Source organism: Elephantulus edwardii, unplaced genomic scaffold (assembly GCF_000299155.1).
Source record: "Elephantulus edwardii isolate Elephantulus edwardi_28Jun2011 unplaced genomic scaffold, EleEdw1.0 scaffold00122, whole genome shotgun sequence".
Lineage (NCBI taxonomy): Eukaryota > Metazoa > Chordata > Mammalia > Macroscelidea > Macroscelididae > Elephantulus > Elephantulus edwardii.
In genome coordinates, this window is record NW_006399872.1 from 8817223 (window position 1) to 8833898 (window position 16676).

Genomic DNA, 16676 nt, shown 5'->3' on the forward strand with positions numbered 1-16676 from the left:
GATCATTCTCTCTCCAGCTCCATTTCTGTCACCGAGTCCATGTTTTCCAACTACTGAATCTTCCTCTTTGTTCCCGACTTTTGCATTCCAGTCACCCATTATTATCAATGCATCTTGGTTGCATGTTCGATCAATCTCCGATTGTAAAAGTTGGTAAAAATCTTCAACCTCACTCATATTCAATGTTATCTTTCTCTTTTCTGTAAACAAAAAGTAACTACTACCTAGGAAGCACAGTCCCCTCTTCACTCCACCTCAACCTCTGTTAACTACTAATGAATATTGTTGTTGTTGTTGAGTGCAATTAAGTTGGAATCGACTCATAGCTGATCCTCAATCAGGTTTTCAGAGGCTATTACATGGGAGGAGATTGTCCATCCTCCCACAGAGCTGCTGCTGGATTTGAACTATCTGTCTTTAGTTTGGCAGCCTTACTCTTTACCACTAAGGCACCAGAGCTGTCAATGGATATTGTTTTGTTATTATTATGTACTACCAACACATGAGGTACATATGAGTTGAATATGACTCATAGACACTCTATGAACCACAGACCTGAACCCTGTCCTACCCTGTGCCATCCTCATCATCTCTGACATACTTCAGTCATTGTGTCCATCCATCTGGTTGAGGGTCTTCTTATTGTTCATTGGCCATCCACCTTTCCAGGCATGAGATCCCTTTTCAAGAAATAGCCTCTCCTGGTAACATGACCAAAGTACGTTAGACGAAGCTTTGCCCGCCTTGCCTCCAAGGAGCACTCTGGTTGTGCTTCCCCAAGACGTATCTGTTTGTTCTTTTGGAAGTCCATGGAACATTCAATACTTGTCTCCAACATCACAATTCAAAGACATCCATTCTTCTGTCATCCTTAGTTATTGTCCAGCTCTCAAACACATAGCAAGTGATTGAGAAAACCATGGCCTAAATCAGGTACACATTAGTGGTCAAACTGACACGATTCCTTGTCAGTAATTTGGAGAAGTCCCTGACTACATATGTCTTCTGATCTCCTGGTTGTTGGCATCAAGGAGTTTGATTGTAGATTTAAGTAAAAAGAAATCATTGATGTATATTTACTTATACAGGTCATTTCATAAGTGACAATATATAATATTCGATCTGAGGAAGTTTTTGTGATTGGTTTATTTTAGTCAACATCATTTTCTCCAGGCTCATCTATCTCATAAGATGCTTTATTTACTCATTTACCTTTATTATTATTATTGTAGGTATGTACTACATTTTATTTATCTATTCATCCATTTTGATAGACATTTAAATTATTTGAGTTTTCAGGATAAGTTCAGCTACAATTTGAGTTCTTTATAGTACTTGCCCAAGGTATTCTATCCATTAAACCAACAATGTGGCAATGCTTAGGCAAATACAGGGCAAACCCTCAAGAAGAGTATGATTGAAAGTAGATTACAACTCTGAGGCTTAGGGAAGAATAATTTGCTTTCACTTTGCCTGTTTGAATGATTTCAGTACTAATTTACTGACAATAACCATATAAATAAATTTTTTAAAAACCAACTCTCTCATTGCTGTTGGGTTGGAACTGACTGCTAACTCCAGTGAGTTTCAGAAGCTGTAAAGCACACAGGAGGAGATGGCACATCTTTTTTCCCTAGAAGGTGCTGGTGGATTCAAATTACCAGAGATGTCCTGCCACTGGGCCAGCAGTGCAACCCCCCCACCCCAGGCTATGTACTCCACCAGAGCTTCTTGTCATACACTATCCAATTGAAATGAAAAGTTGGAGTCCTGGTATTGCGGTAATGACTCTGGGTCACATGAGTCATTCCCAGTGACCACAGTCTCAATCTCATAATTCTAATCATGGAATCACAGTCCTTCTGAAGAGCCCTCGGTGACAGTGATGAATTGATCTGCCACCAGGCATGACCTGGTTTTTATTGTTTATTATGGAAACTGCAGCAGTGATTTAGTGGCTCCACTTCTGAACTGTTCCTTATCTGAAATGAGTGGTTTGCTTTTGTCCTGTTTAAAGCTTAATAAAGGAGTCCCTATAAAATATGTTTGAATCTAAGGTCTTTCTTCCTGCCTAGTTGATTCCCACCTGACATTTGTTGACCTCCTTGTTGTCTGTTGCTCCTATAGTCCAAAGGGAGCAGGACTTGCCTGTCTTTTTCACTACAATAGTCCCAGCAACAAGCACAATGCCTGTCCTGAGACTCAGTTCTCAAAACTCATTGCCATTGAGTCAGAACCAACTCACAGTTGACACTCCACCACGGTTTTGGAGGCTGTAAATTGTACAAATGGAAATGGATCATCCTTCTCCTGTGGAACCACTGGTGGATTTGAACCACCAGAGAGACACCACCACCCCTAGGGTACCAGAACAACTCCCAAGGGATTACAGCAATATTTGGCAAGTGAACAAATGAGTCTTTGAGGTATACAATCTTTAGAGACAGAATATAAATGTTTCTTAACATTAGTTTTGTCCTTGCCTTTCAGAGTTTTTAATGTTATTCAGCTTTATTCCTCCAACAAGTAAATTAGAGAACAAAATATTTCCATTCACTTGGAAATATTACTAAATGTCTTTTCTGACTAATCTTTCTGATTTCTTATGCTTGTTGAATTGATAGACCTATACTCACTGACAAGATGGACTGGGAATATTTTCAAATCCTTGAATTTCACACATAGATGCTCTCTCCTTGTTTTCTCTGTAACTCTTGCAAGTTGAAGGCTAAGTTTCCTATCAGGGAGCCACTGGTAGCTCAAGACAGTATTCTTTCTGTCTCTGCTCTTTGTTATTTTAGAAGTGTTTTCAAAACGTATCTCTATTTCTCCTGAATTCCAGGTCATCTTCATTCCAGAGGAGGACAAAATCTTCCTCCTTATTTTCCAAGTGACTCCCAAGGTTTGAAAATGTCTCACAGGGAAAAGTTATGAGAGAGGGGAGTATAAACAGAGTGATGATGAATGCAGTGAGAAAATGATCATTTGTATTGTTCTGTCTGTTCTGTGAGCTGCTCCTGTCATCCCACTCTCTCTGGAATGTGATCTGTAAACCAACATGGTAGAGGGACTTGTTCTTGGTATTTTTATCTTCTGTATTAATGTTTGCATAACTATTAACAGAAAAGCCTTCACTGAAATCCAAAGCTAGTATATAAACCCATTAGAGTGTAAACCAGTAAATAGAGAAAATTCATGTAATAGTCATGTTTCCAATTACAGAGCATTTATTAAGTGCCAACAAACCCTAGTAGTTAAAGCATTTAGCTGCTTGCTAATAGTTCAAACCTCACAACAGCTCTACAAAAGTAAGACTTGGTGCTTTGTTTCCACAAAGATTATTGTTACTGTTATGGGCCGTTAAGTCATCTGCAATTTATAGCAATCTTATGTCCAGTAGCCCTGAACTCTGCTTTATCCTGAGCCAACCTCACAATCTCTGACACACCTACCCCCATTGCCCCACTCACTGTGTCAATCCATCTCATCCAGAGTCTTCTTTTCCTGCACTGTCCCTCCACTCTTCCAAGCATGATATCCTTTTCCAGGCATTCGTCCCTTCAGACAACATGTGCAATGTATGTGAGACAGAGATTCAAAATCTTTGCCTCCAAAGAGCAGTCATCTTCACCCTTTGCAGGACAAACATGTTAGTTCTCTTGGCAGTCCCTGGAATGTTCAGTACTCTTCTCCAGCACCACAACCCAAAGACATCAATTCTTCTTCTTTCATCTTTAGTCACTGTCCATCTCTCTGGTGCATAGCAAGTAATTGCAAAGATCATGGCCTGGATCAGGCACACCTTAGTCTTTAAACTGAGATTCTTGCTCTTCAGCATTCTGGAGAGGTCCCTGATAACAGATTTTCCTAATGCAATTAGTCTTTTGATTTCTTGACTGCTGGTGTCAAGAGTGTTGTTTGTAGAACTGAGCAACCTAAAACTGTTACCAATATCAGGCTCTTTGTTTATCATGGTGTGGCTAACTGACTGGAAGACATTCATATCTATTCCCATTTTTTTTCACATTTGTATTTATTTATTTTATGTGTGTACCGTCAAATCGGATCTGACTGGTACAGGAGGCGATTGTTCTTCCTTCTTCAGCAGAGCATCTGGTGGATTTGAACCGCACACCTCTGGGATTGCAGTGCAGTTTCCTGCCACTAGGCCACCAGAGCTCACCATCTATTCCCATTTTTTAAAAGTGACTCAACAGAGTATGGAAATTATCAGTTATCACTGATATAATATTCTAGCAAAATAATTGCTATAGATTATAAAAAAAATTACTGGAATACTACATCGACAGAAAGCTACTAGAGATATAAGCCAAATTTAGAAGAGGCCATGGTATTAGAGACATCAAAGGCATTGTCAGATGGATCTTAGCTGAAAGCAAAGAGTGCCAGAGGAATGTCTATCTGTGTTTAATATACTATGAAAAGGCATTCGGCTGTGTGAATCACAACACATTGGGAATAATCTTGAGAAGAATGGAACTCCCAGAACACCTGATTGTGCACATGTAAAACCTATACTTGGATTAGGAAGCAGTTGTCCGAACAAAGCAAGGAAACACTGTATTGTTCAAAATTAGGAAAGGAGCGCATCAAGGATATATCCTATTTCCATACCTTTTCAATCTATGTCCAGGACATATCATTCGGAAGACTGGGCTTTATGAGGAGGAATGTGGCAATAGAATTGGAGGAAGACTCATCAAACTGTATTATACACCTTGCTTGCTAAAAGGGAAGAGAACCTGAAATGTTAGCTGCAGAAGGTCAAGGAAAAGTCTACAATACGGATTAAAACTAAACATCAACAAAACAAAGATTCTTACAATTGGGCCAATTGGCAGCACCAAATAGGTTGTCGTTGTTTGGTGCCATCAAGTAGAGTATGACTCATAGCAACTCTATCAATAAAAGATCTGAACCTTGGTCTATCCTGTGCCATCCTCACACTTCCTGATGCAGAAGAGCCCACTGCATCAGTCAATCCACCTAGTTCAGGGTCTTCCTCTCCTTCACCAACCCTCTATCCTTCCTAATATCATGTCCCTCTCCAAGAAACAGCGCCTCCTAGCAACATGCCCAAAGTATGTGAGGCAAAGCCTTATCATTTTTGCCTCCATAGAACATCCTGGCTGCACTGTCTCCAAGACATATCTGTTTGTTTTTTGGGCCATCCATATTCAGTGCTCACCTCCAACAGCATATGTCAAAGACATCAGATCTTTTTCTGTCATTCTTATTCATTATCCAGCTCTCAGATGCATAGGAAGTGATAAGAAAGACTATGGCCTAGATCAGATGCACCTTAGCTCCCAAAATGACATCATTACTCCTCAATAATTTGGAGAGGTCTTTTTCCAATGCAATGTGTCTCATTATTTCCTGACTGCTTGTACCAAGGGTATGAATCCAAGCAAGATGAAGCTACTGACAGTTTCAATCTCCTCTCCATCCATCATGACACTGCCAGTTTGTCCAGTGATAAAGATATTTGTTTTCTTGACATTGAGATGCAATCCACACTGAAGGCTGAATTCCTTGATCTTCTGTAACAAGTGCTTCAAGTCCTTCTCACTTCAGCAAACAAGGCAGTGTCATCTGCATTATGCAGGTTATTGATGAATCTCCCTCCAATCCTTATCCCACACTCCTCTTCACAGAGTCCAGTTTCTCAAATATTTTGCTCAGCATACAAAATCAATAGATATGGAGAGAGAATAGAACCCCTATACGCTCCCTTCTCAATTTTAAACAATATAGTGCTCCCCTGCTCTGTCTGCACAACAGCCTCTTGGTCCAGGTATAGGTTCCACATGAGCACAATTAAGTGCTCCAGTATTCTCATTCTTCTCAATGTCAGCCACAACTTGTTATGTTACACACAATCAAATGCCTTAATATAGTTAATAAAGTACTGACAGCCATTTTTCTGCTCAAATAATATAATTAATACTAAATACAAGCAAAATACTGCTGAAGATCATTCAAAAACAGCCAGAACAGTACATAGATAAGGAACTGCCAGAAGTCCAAGCAGGATTTAGAAGAAGCCATGGCACTAGGGACATCATTGCTGATATCAGATGGCTCCTGGCTGAAAATAAAGAACACCATGCACCTCTACTCTCCTCTGTGAGGTCACTATGATTTGGATCAAGTTTTGATTTATCAAGTGCCAGCCTCCAAGTCCTTTAAAGAAATTATCAAGTCCAAGTCCTTTAAAGAAATTATTCTATTTAATCTTCAAAACAAGTTTTCAAAGGGGATAGATTGCTCTCTTTAATGTGGTAAATCCTTATTTACCACATTCAAGAAAAATAAACAAGGAGTAAAGAACATGATTAAGGTTACAAAGTCATTAACAGTACAGCTGGAAATTTAACAGAACAGCAAGCAACAAATGCTGGCGAGGTTGTGGAGAAACTGGAACCCTTATTCACTATTGGTGGGAGTGTAAAATGGTGCAACCACTATGGAAGGCAGTGTGGCGCTTTCTCAAAAAGTTACAAATAGAGATACCATTTGACTCAGCAACTCCACTACTGGGAATATACCCCAAAGAGACCATAACTGCTACCCAAGCAGATATATGCACACCCATGTTTATCACAGCTTTGTTCACAATAACAAGGAGTTGGAAACACCCTAAATGCCCATCAACAAACGCATGAATAGAGAAGCTGTGGTATATTCACACAATGGAATACTACACTGCATTGAAAAACAAGGAACTCATGCAGTTTTATTCAAAATGGCTGACCCTGGAGGACATTATGCTTAGTGAAATATCTCAGTCACAAAAGGACAAATACTGCATAGAGCCACTGTTGTAAAACAGGACTGACGTCATGGTTGGGGGGAGACTGAGAAAGATGGGATAAATAATGTATACTGCATTGAAACAGATGAGGGAGAGAACTGTTTAAAAGAAATATGTGATTAGGTATTATTGTCATGACTGGAGTACAGAGTGAAGGCTGCATAGTGGAGTGGACCTGGGGGGGATGGATTGTAAAGCAATGGGGGAGTTTCTCTGTTACTTTTCAAAGAGAAGGGGGGTAGGGGTGGGCAGAAGAAAGGTGCAACAATGAGTGAATGGAAATCCGGGGTCTCTGTACATTTTCATTAAAATTAATAATAAAAAAATTTTTAAAATGGAAAATAAATATTATTGGTGAATACATTTTTTAAAAAAAGGGTATAGCTGGGGTCCCAGAGTTGTCAAATGGTTAATGTTCTTAGCTACTAACAGAAAAGTTCGAGGTTTGAGTTCATCCAGAGGCTCCTTGGAAGGAAAACCTGGCCTATTTATAGAAACCAGACAGTGAAAACCCCACAGAGCATAGATCTCCTGTAAAAGCAAAGGTCACCACGAGCGGAAGTTGGCTGTGCAGCTAACAACGTTAATTTGCATTCTAGCCCATCAACTTCAGAGTACAGCTCACAGAAGACCCTGCAGGAACAGGTTATGCAAGGTTTTAAAGAAAAGGGATGTCTCTTATGTTCTTAATCAGTAAGACTTGAAAATTACAAGGAAATTATATAATATTTATTTAGTGAGAATCTTCTGAGTCCCAGTAACTCCATAAGGTTGTTGTTGGTCGGGGGTTTTTTTAATCTTAATATAACAAACTATGCTTTGATACTGAAGAAAGTTTATGTTTATTTATGCTCTTTTTAGAGCCACTGAAATATTCCATAATGCTTCTGTTTTAAAGAAATCTATCATCTGTTTGTTGGCAGGTAGGTGCAGTTGGATAGAGGATGACTCATGGTAATCCTATGAACAGTGTATTTGAACCCTTTTCTGTCCTGTACTAACCTCACACGCTTGAGCCCATTGCTGAAATCACTGTGTCAGTCCACCTAACTGAGGGTCTTCCTCTCCTTTACCATCCTTCCACATTTCCAAGAATGATGTCCTCTAGGGAGGACAGTCCTCTTCTTCAACACCACAACTCAAAAACATCAATTTGTCTTGTCATTTCTTATTCATTATCTAGCTCTCAGATGCATAGAAAGTGACTGAAAAAACCAGGTCAGAATCAGGTGCACCTTAGTCCTCAAAATGACATTACTGCTCCTCAATCATTAGGCGAGGTCCTAACTGGAGACTTTCTGAGTGCAATACATCTCTTCCTTCATCTCTTTACTGCTGGTAACAAGCTGATATGGCCTAAAGTAAGATGAAGTTGTTGGCAGTTTCAATCTTTTTTCTATCTATCATGATGTTGCCTATTGGTCTAGTGGCAAACAATTTTGTTTTCTTGATGTTAAGATGCAATATTTTGTAATAAAGCCATCATATAATTAGTCTAAATTGTAAAACTTAAAACTCAAAGCTGGTCCATTTCATGTTCAATTACATGCTATTCTTACCAAAGGAAACCCCTCAACTTTTTAGATTCTTAAAAACCCTCCCAGATTAATGAGTAGAATAATGAGTTAGTCAGGGTTAAGTGAAAACAAATGCCCACCACAATATGCACACAATAAATGTTTCTAGCATGATGAAATAAGCCACAGATGAAGTACATAATTGTCAATGAAATTTGTGTCACTTTTCATTCCAAAATAATTTGAAACTTAGAGGAAAGTTTGCAAGTCATATACAAACATTCTTATAAAATTCCTATACGTATTTAGCCAAACTGGCTATCTGTTAACATCTTACCCACGTGCTATTAACCAAATTGGCTGTTAACATCTTACCCATTTGCTATCTTATCAGTTTCATTTTATACTTAACATTATAAATACAGTGCTTACCAAAAGTACTTTTCAACAAAAACATATAATTAATCAACATAAAGAAAATTATCTGAATGCAAGGTAAAGGGAACACCCTTTGTTGCCAGGGTCAATAAGCCTAAATCCAATTCACACCTTCTCCATTGGAAGGATCATTGGATTTAGTCAGATCTGAAGCCCACACACAATCCTTGGAGATGAGCAATGACCATAGTGATGCACATTTTAACATGTGTTTTTTTTCTTTGCTATGAACATTGGGTATAAATCTCCATCGCAAGAACATGAAAACAGCCCAAATGTCCAACCAAAACAGAATGGATTGAGAAATTGTGATACATTCACACAATGGAATACGATGCAGCACTCAGGAGCAACGATTTAGAAAAACACTATGTAACTTGGGAGAGACTAAGAGCATTATGCTGAGTGAACTGATGCAGTCTCATGAGGACAAGTACTGCATAAAACCATTATTGTAAAACACAGAAGGATAACTAGTAAAAACACGTACAGGAACTCAATGGGGGGGAGTGGGGAGTGAAGGGTGAAGGAGTAAGGATAGGTAGGGGTGAAACCACAGGGCTGCACGGTGTGGTAGGTGAAGTAAGGGGAAGGGAGTAAATGGGAAGGATTCTGGAGAAAAAAAGTAATGATAGACAAGATCCAATGGTGATTGATTTATTAAAAAAAGATTGAGAATGATTGTATGAAACACAATGCGAATGAAGAATAGTGTGAAACACAATGTATATAAACTTTGTAAGCACATCAATTTAAAAAATAATATTAAAAATGTATTTAATGCTCAAAGAATCATTCAGACTGCAAAAACATGTTATACTTGTTCACACAAAAAAAAATATTTTCTACAAAAAAATAAAAAAAAATATATAACAAATGAAAAGAAACCATTTTACCCAAAAAAGTAGTCAAATCAATAGTCAATTTTTTAAACTGTCCAGTGCTAACAACCAAGAACTCTATTGTAATCTTAATCTCTTTGTCTTAATAATTACAAAGTGATTCATTTTGATTATTCATTATTTCTCAGAACAAGCTAGGAAAGGCCTAAAGAATTTCAAAGCCTTCTATCTTTGATGCTGCAGATACTCCAACAGTAACATTCTTGTGCCTTCCTGGTGAGTATGTGCTTACTTCTTTATACTAGAAGGAACTATCTGGTTGTGATTGGTTCATGTGGTGCTCAGATTGTAAAATGAAGGGCTTAAAAAAATCTGGCTCAGGTTCAAGAACACCTAGATATACTGCCTCCTTTGAGTAAACAGTCTTCCCCAAAAGTAGTGATCACTTCCTCCTGGAGAGGTTAATTACTCAGATACATTTCTCCGCTTCCTTGAGTTCTCCCTTGATTTCCTTCTTCTCCAGACATTGCTTTAGAAGTGCTTTACTTCCTGTGTCCATTGAAAATACAACCAGGATTCCCTCAGTAAATATCCATCAGGGAAGTCACACGAAACGATTGTTCCAATTCTCTCTTGCTGGTGGGCTTCCACGGGTAAAAGAACACAGTTCGTTTCTTCTCGGTCATGAGGAAGCCATTGTCACTAAATCTCCCTGAGATACTACCCACATCCAACCAAACAAAGAGAGCCACAGCTGAGGTTTCCAGAGAAAAAACAAACATGTCACCTTGCTGAGAGATGAGGACCTGAAAGAAAAAGAGAACAAAGCCGAGGATGAAGGAAGAGCCATTGCTTTTCCAAATGTCTATCAGAACACTTAGACACAATTTGCATCCATGGGTGACAAAAATCGTTCAATGCTCAACCTGAAAGATGGGCAGCTTGAATCCACCTAAACCTGCCTCAGAAGACAAGGTAGTAAGACTATCTTGTTCCTACTAAGGAGATCTGGTGGTGTAGGGAGGTGTGCAGCTAATCCACCGAGCCTCTGCCAGTGCGAATCCTTCAGAAGTTCTGTGTACAAAACCGGGCAAACTAGACCCATGCAATTTTACAGACTCCAAAACATCAAAGAAGCGTCGGCTATAGGTCAGGCTCAACTCAGCAGCAATGATAGAGAGTGCGTTTTTCTACGAGGCTGCAGTGGCAGCTTGGCCCTAAGTCACATGATCAGATAACCATGAGTCTGTTTCTGGAGTCTGTTTTGTCCCATTGAGGAAGGTGACATTATCTTAACTGCTAAATTTTTACAGTAAGTGTAGGAGTCCTTAGGTGGTACAAGAGAAAGAGTGGCTAGATGCTTCTGTGAATATTTACAGCATTGCCAACCCTTGGCTTTCTATTCTGTCTGAAAGAGTTGTTATGACTTGGAATCGACAACAGCTGGATTTGAATTTGTGTGCTGTAAATGATTAAGTGTTTGACTACTAAAGGAAAGATTAGCAGTGTGAACCTACTCAAACATGCCTCAGAAGAAAAACCTGGCAATTGGCTTCCTAACTAACAAACTCACTGCTGTCAATTTGGAATTGACTCATCCCTGATCCTCCAGGGGGTTTTCAGAGAAAATAAATCATATGAGAGGAGACTGTCCAGTTTCCTCCCACAGAGCAGTTGGTAGATGCCAAACACTGGCCTTGAGGTTGGCAGTGCAACTCCTTACCCGCTAGACCACACCAGAGCTCCCTAATCTGCTTCCAAACAGTCATAACCTTGAAAACCCTATGGAGCAGTTCTACTTGACAATGCGTGAGGTCACGCTGAGTTGGAACAGAATCAAAAGCAATGGGTTCGTCTCTGGCAGAACATTTCCGTAGGCCCAACAAGCAGCACATTCTGTGCAACACTGTGCTAAAGTCATATATTCTGTGTGCTCCGTGCAGTCTGTGCACTGTTTCAGACATTTGAAAGTACATGAGAAGTTACTTAAGACTGTGGAAAATTACCAGATTGCAATCTCAAACCAAGGAAACACATAGTCTCCAATTATTAAGGGGGATATTTCACAAGACACTTAAAGTTTATGTCTTAAAACCTTCTTCACAGTATCATCAGGACAGGAACATTTTTACATAAAGGCTGCTTGGGTTAACTGACTTTCAAAGGATGTATCTGGACCTTGCTGCAGAGGAGAATTATGAGGTTTACATTCTAGCTTTCTGGCATGATCCCGTAATCTAGAAAGACACCAGCCACCCATGTATGCAAACTCCATGGTGAACGCTTTGTCTCTTCTATTTCATAAAATAGTAAAGGCATATTATTAGCACCTACAGTTTGTGCAAATTCCATATAATCTAAATTAAAGAGAGAGAGAGGGAGAAAGAGAGACAGACACAGACTCTGTTTAAATGGAGCAGGCTACTCAATTAGCAAATTTGCCCAGGCCAGGAAGTGCTGCTCCACAGAGGGCAGTCATTCAGGCACCTCTTCAGTGTGGACATCCAGCCCCACTTAATATTTAAAGGTGGCCTGCATCATGGCTTGTCCGCATGCATACCTGCCATTCTTACTAATATTATGCTGTGTGACATAACAAACTTCAAAGGGCAATTTATACTATACATAATTCTAGTCTGTCACATTTTTATGACCATCAGTCATAAAATAATGAGGGCTACTTTGGAGAAAGAGAGACTTAATAAAATATGCTGGGTATCTCTGAGAAGGTCAGATTCGAAGCTAGATGCCAGGAACAGCAACCAAATTACCACAATACACACATAGCTGTTCAGATGAAGTACCTAAGAGTCTTTGCCTTGGGGACTTCACTCATTCATTCCTTTTGAGTCAGGACCAACTCATAGTTGATCCTCTATTGAGTTTCCAAGGCTGTAAACTACATGGGTTGTTTTTTGTTGTGTACTGTCAGAACACTTGATTGTGCTTATGCGAAACGTATACTTGGACAAAGAGGCAGTCGTCAGAACAGAGAAAGGAAACACTGCATGGCTCAAAATTGGGAAAAACGTATGCCAGGGATGGGTCCTATCTTCATACCTTTTCAATCTATATGCAAAACAGATCATCCAGGAGGTGGGGCTATATGAGAAGAAGTGTGGCATCAGGATTGGTGAAGGACTCATCAACAACCTATGTCGTGCAGATGACGCAATCCTACTTGCTGAAACTGAGGAGGACCTGAAGTGCTTGCTGCAGAAGGACTGCAGTCTTCAGGACTGAAGCATCAAGAAAACAAAGATTCTCGCCACTGGGCCAACTGGCAGCATCAGTATGGATGGTGAAGAGATTGAGATTGTTAATAGCTTTAGTTTGCTTGGCTCCACAATCAACACTCTTGGTACCAGCAACCAGGAAATTAAAAGATGAATTGCACTGGGGAAATCTGCTGCCACAGACCTCTCAAAAGTACTGAAGAGCAACAGTGTCTCTCTGGAGACTAAGGTACGTGTGATCCAGCCATAGTCTTTGCAATTACTTTTTTATGCGTCAGAAAGCTGGACAATAAACTAGGAATGACAGGAGAATTGATGCCTTTGAGCTATGGTGCTGGAGAAGAGTATTGAATATACCATGGACTGCTAGGAGAACAAACAGGTTTGTCCAGGAGAGGGTGAAACCACGCTGCTTCTTAGAGGCAAGGATTCTGAAGATTCATCTGACTTACTTTGGACTTACTTACAGTCCTTGGAGAGGGATGACAGCTCAAGAGAGGAAGACCCTCAAAGAGATGGACTGACTCAGTGACTGTGTTGTAATGAGGGTATGTGTACCAGAGATAATAAGATTGGCACAGGATAGAGAATGGTTTAGGGCTGTTGTGCATAGGGTTGCTATGAGTGGCAAGCAATTCGACAGCACATAAATACAACAACAACAACAACAACTGTCTGGTTGGAACCAATTCATAGCAAGTTTGACTCTCCAGCAAGTTTTCAGAAGCAGCAAATTACATGGGAAGAGATTGTCCATCTGTCTCCCGCAGAGCAGACGGTGAATTCAAAACACATACTTTTGTACTGCCAGTGTAATTCCTTACCATTCAGCCCCCAGAGTTCCCTAAATCCTAGAGTATATTCTATCTGAAATTAGAGATCATTTCAAGGAACATTTGACTCATTCTACATGAATGACCCAAACCAGAAAAACAGTGGGGATGGCAAGGAGAGTATCTTACATGAGGAAAGCAAAAGTACATTCTGAAACACAGAAAAGCAAGCAATTACCAAAGTATATGTCAGGAAAAGATTCTAAAATTTGATCTTAAATATAGAGTACCTAAGGATTCTATGAACCTGGAGAAAGGACGGAAATTATACAGGTGTCCAGGAATTTCGTTCATAGGGTCGCTATGAGTTGCCTACGACTCGACAGCACTTACCAATAACAACAAGGATTCTATGGGCAAAATCTTAAATGATACAGGAAACATACACAGAATCAGTGTATCGAAAAGAAATGGTGGACACTGAACCATTTCAGGAAGGAGTATATGAGCAAGAACCAATGGTATTAAAGGAAGACATTCAGGTTTCACTGAAAGCAGTGGCAAGAAAAAAAAAACAACGCCCCAGGATTCGATGGGATGCCAATTAATGTATTTCAACAAACAGATGCAACCTTGGACTCACTAGTCTCTGCTAAGAAATATGGAAGTCAGTGACTTAGCCAACTGACTACAGAGATCCATCCATATTTGTTCCCATTCTCAAGCTAAGTGATCCAAAACAGAATGTGGAAATTTTCAAACAATATTCTTAACATCACATGCAATGTGATTAAAATTCTGCTGAAGAATATTTTAGATGATTGGAGTAGTACCTCTACAGGGAATTACCAGAAATACAAGCTGAATTCAGAAGAGGTCACAGAATGAGGAATATCACTGCTGATGTCAGATCATCTCGGCTGAAATGATAGAATACCAGGAAGATGTTTATTTGTGTTTTATTAGCTATGCAAAGACATTTGACTATGTAGATCACAGCAAATAATGGATAGTGTTGAGAAGAAAGAGAATCCAAGAATATTTATTTGTGCTCGTGTAAAACTTATATATAGAGTAAGGCAAAGTTGTCCGTAGAGAAAAAGGAAACACTGCTTGGTTTTTAAATCAGGAAAAATGTGTACCTCAAAGTTGAATCCTCTTCCCATACCTACTTGACCTGTATGTTGAGCAAACCATTTGAGACATTAGACTATATGAAGAAGAATATGGCATTAGGATTGGAGGAAGACTCATCAAAATCCTGGCTTATGCATATGACACAACTTAGCTTGCAGAAAGTAAAAAGGACTAGAAGCACTTGTTGCAGAAGATCAAAGACTACAGTCTCGAATATGGATTATATCTCAAAGTTAAAACCAAAAATTCTCACCTCTAGACCAATAGGCAACATCTTGACAGATGGAGAAAGATTGAAGTTATCAACTACTTCATCTTATTTATGTCCACAATCAACACTCAGGGTAACAGCAGTTAAGATATCAAAAACTGTGTTGTACTGAAAAAAAAATCTGCCTTCAAGAGCCTCTCTGAAGTACTACAGAGCAAGGACATCAGTTTAAAGATTAAGGTATGCTTCATGCAAGCCACGGGGTTGGTTTTTTTTTTTTCAATTGCTTCCTATGCATCTGAAATTTGGACAGTGGTTAAGGCTGAAGGAAAAGGAATCAATGCCTTCAAACTGTGGATTTGGAGAAGATGGTTGAATATTCCATTGACTGTCAAAAGAACAAACAGGTCTGTATTGGAGGAAGTGCAACCAGTGTGCTCCTTGGAGATAAGACTAGTGAAACTCCATCTCACATACTTGGGCATGTTATCAGGAGGGACCAGTACCTGGAAAAAGATATCAGCCTGGGAAAGGTTAGAGAAAGACCCTCAACAGGATGGACTGACACAGTGAACTCGACGATGTCGGAGATGGTTAGGAGAACGCAAGAGGAGCCAAAGTTTGTTCCTTCCCAATCCTTCCAAGATCTAATGTGGAAAGATCAAATAGATTTTTTTTTGTTTTAAGTAAAGAAAGGTAAGCAGGAAAAATAGAGAGAAATCAAAAAGAGGCTTTAAAACTACGGAGAGAAAAAGACAGGCTAAGGTCCAGATCTGTTGTTCAGAAGGTCACTGAGCATTAGAGTTCACTCAATGGCACATAACAACAGCAGTGATACTAGGAAGTGATGAAGTGAAAAAATCTAACAGAATATTTCAAAGGGGAGCTCAAGAAGACGAAGTTAATTATAATTAAATGTGCAAAGATCCTAAGTTAGAAAACTAAAATACAAAGAACACACTCAACATTTCTCAAACTGCAAAAAACTGAAGGAGAAAAATTCAAGCCTTTTACATGCAAGTTTGAAAGGTTCTATGGACAAATATTAAAAATTATATAGAAAGCATCAAAAGAGATTGAAGAAATACAGAGCCACTGTACCAAAAAGAACGGGTTTATGTTCAATCATTCCAAGAGGTACCATAACATCAAAAACTAAAGTCACTGGTAAAAAAAGAAAACAAAAATTAATAGTGAACTAAAGGTACAGTCAAAAGGAGAGGAAATCACTAGGATGCGGGGGGGAGCATGTTTTGCATGGGGCGGAATGAAGGAATTAGGAATGATCCAATGGGGACCTGAAAAGACAGGGTAATGGTAGCCATAGATCAATGGTGGCTAATTTTACAAACACAATGTACATGAGCAGTCATTTGAAACACAATGTGAATGTAAAAATGTGTGAAATGCATGTATATGAATGATACACAATGTATACAAATTTTGTATGCAAACCAGTATAAAATAAAAAGGAAGTGGGGGCGGGGAGTAAACACAAACCAACAAAGCTGGTGCCTTTGAGTCAATTTCAACAGTTGTCCAGGGCTTCTGCTGGAAAAACAAGGTTCAAGAAATTGACTAATACCAATTGAAATGTTTCAACAAACGGACTCAGTGCTGGAAGTGCTCTGTCATCTACCCCAAGGAATTTGAAAGAAGATTACTTGACAAATGGACTGGAAGA

The 16676-nt window shown here is 39.3% G+C and overlaps 1 protein-coding gene across 1 annotated transcript in view; it reads right to left on the reverse strand.

Annotated features, from left to right (window-relative positions):
* Window positions 1-10216: 10216 nt before the first annotated feature.
* MANBA (mannosidase, beta A, lysosomal) overlaps window positions 10217-16676 on the reverse strand; it is a 226129-nt gene continuing 219669 nt past the window's right edge. Inside the window, exon 17 of the mRNA XM_006893092.1 lies at window positions 10217-10441. Within this exon, the coding sequence (XP_006893154.1) occupies window positions 10217-10441 (225 nt within the window). The remainder of the gene's footprint in view (window positions 10442-16676) is intronic.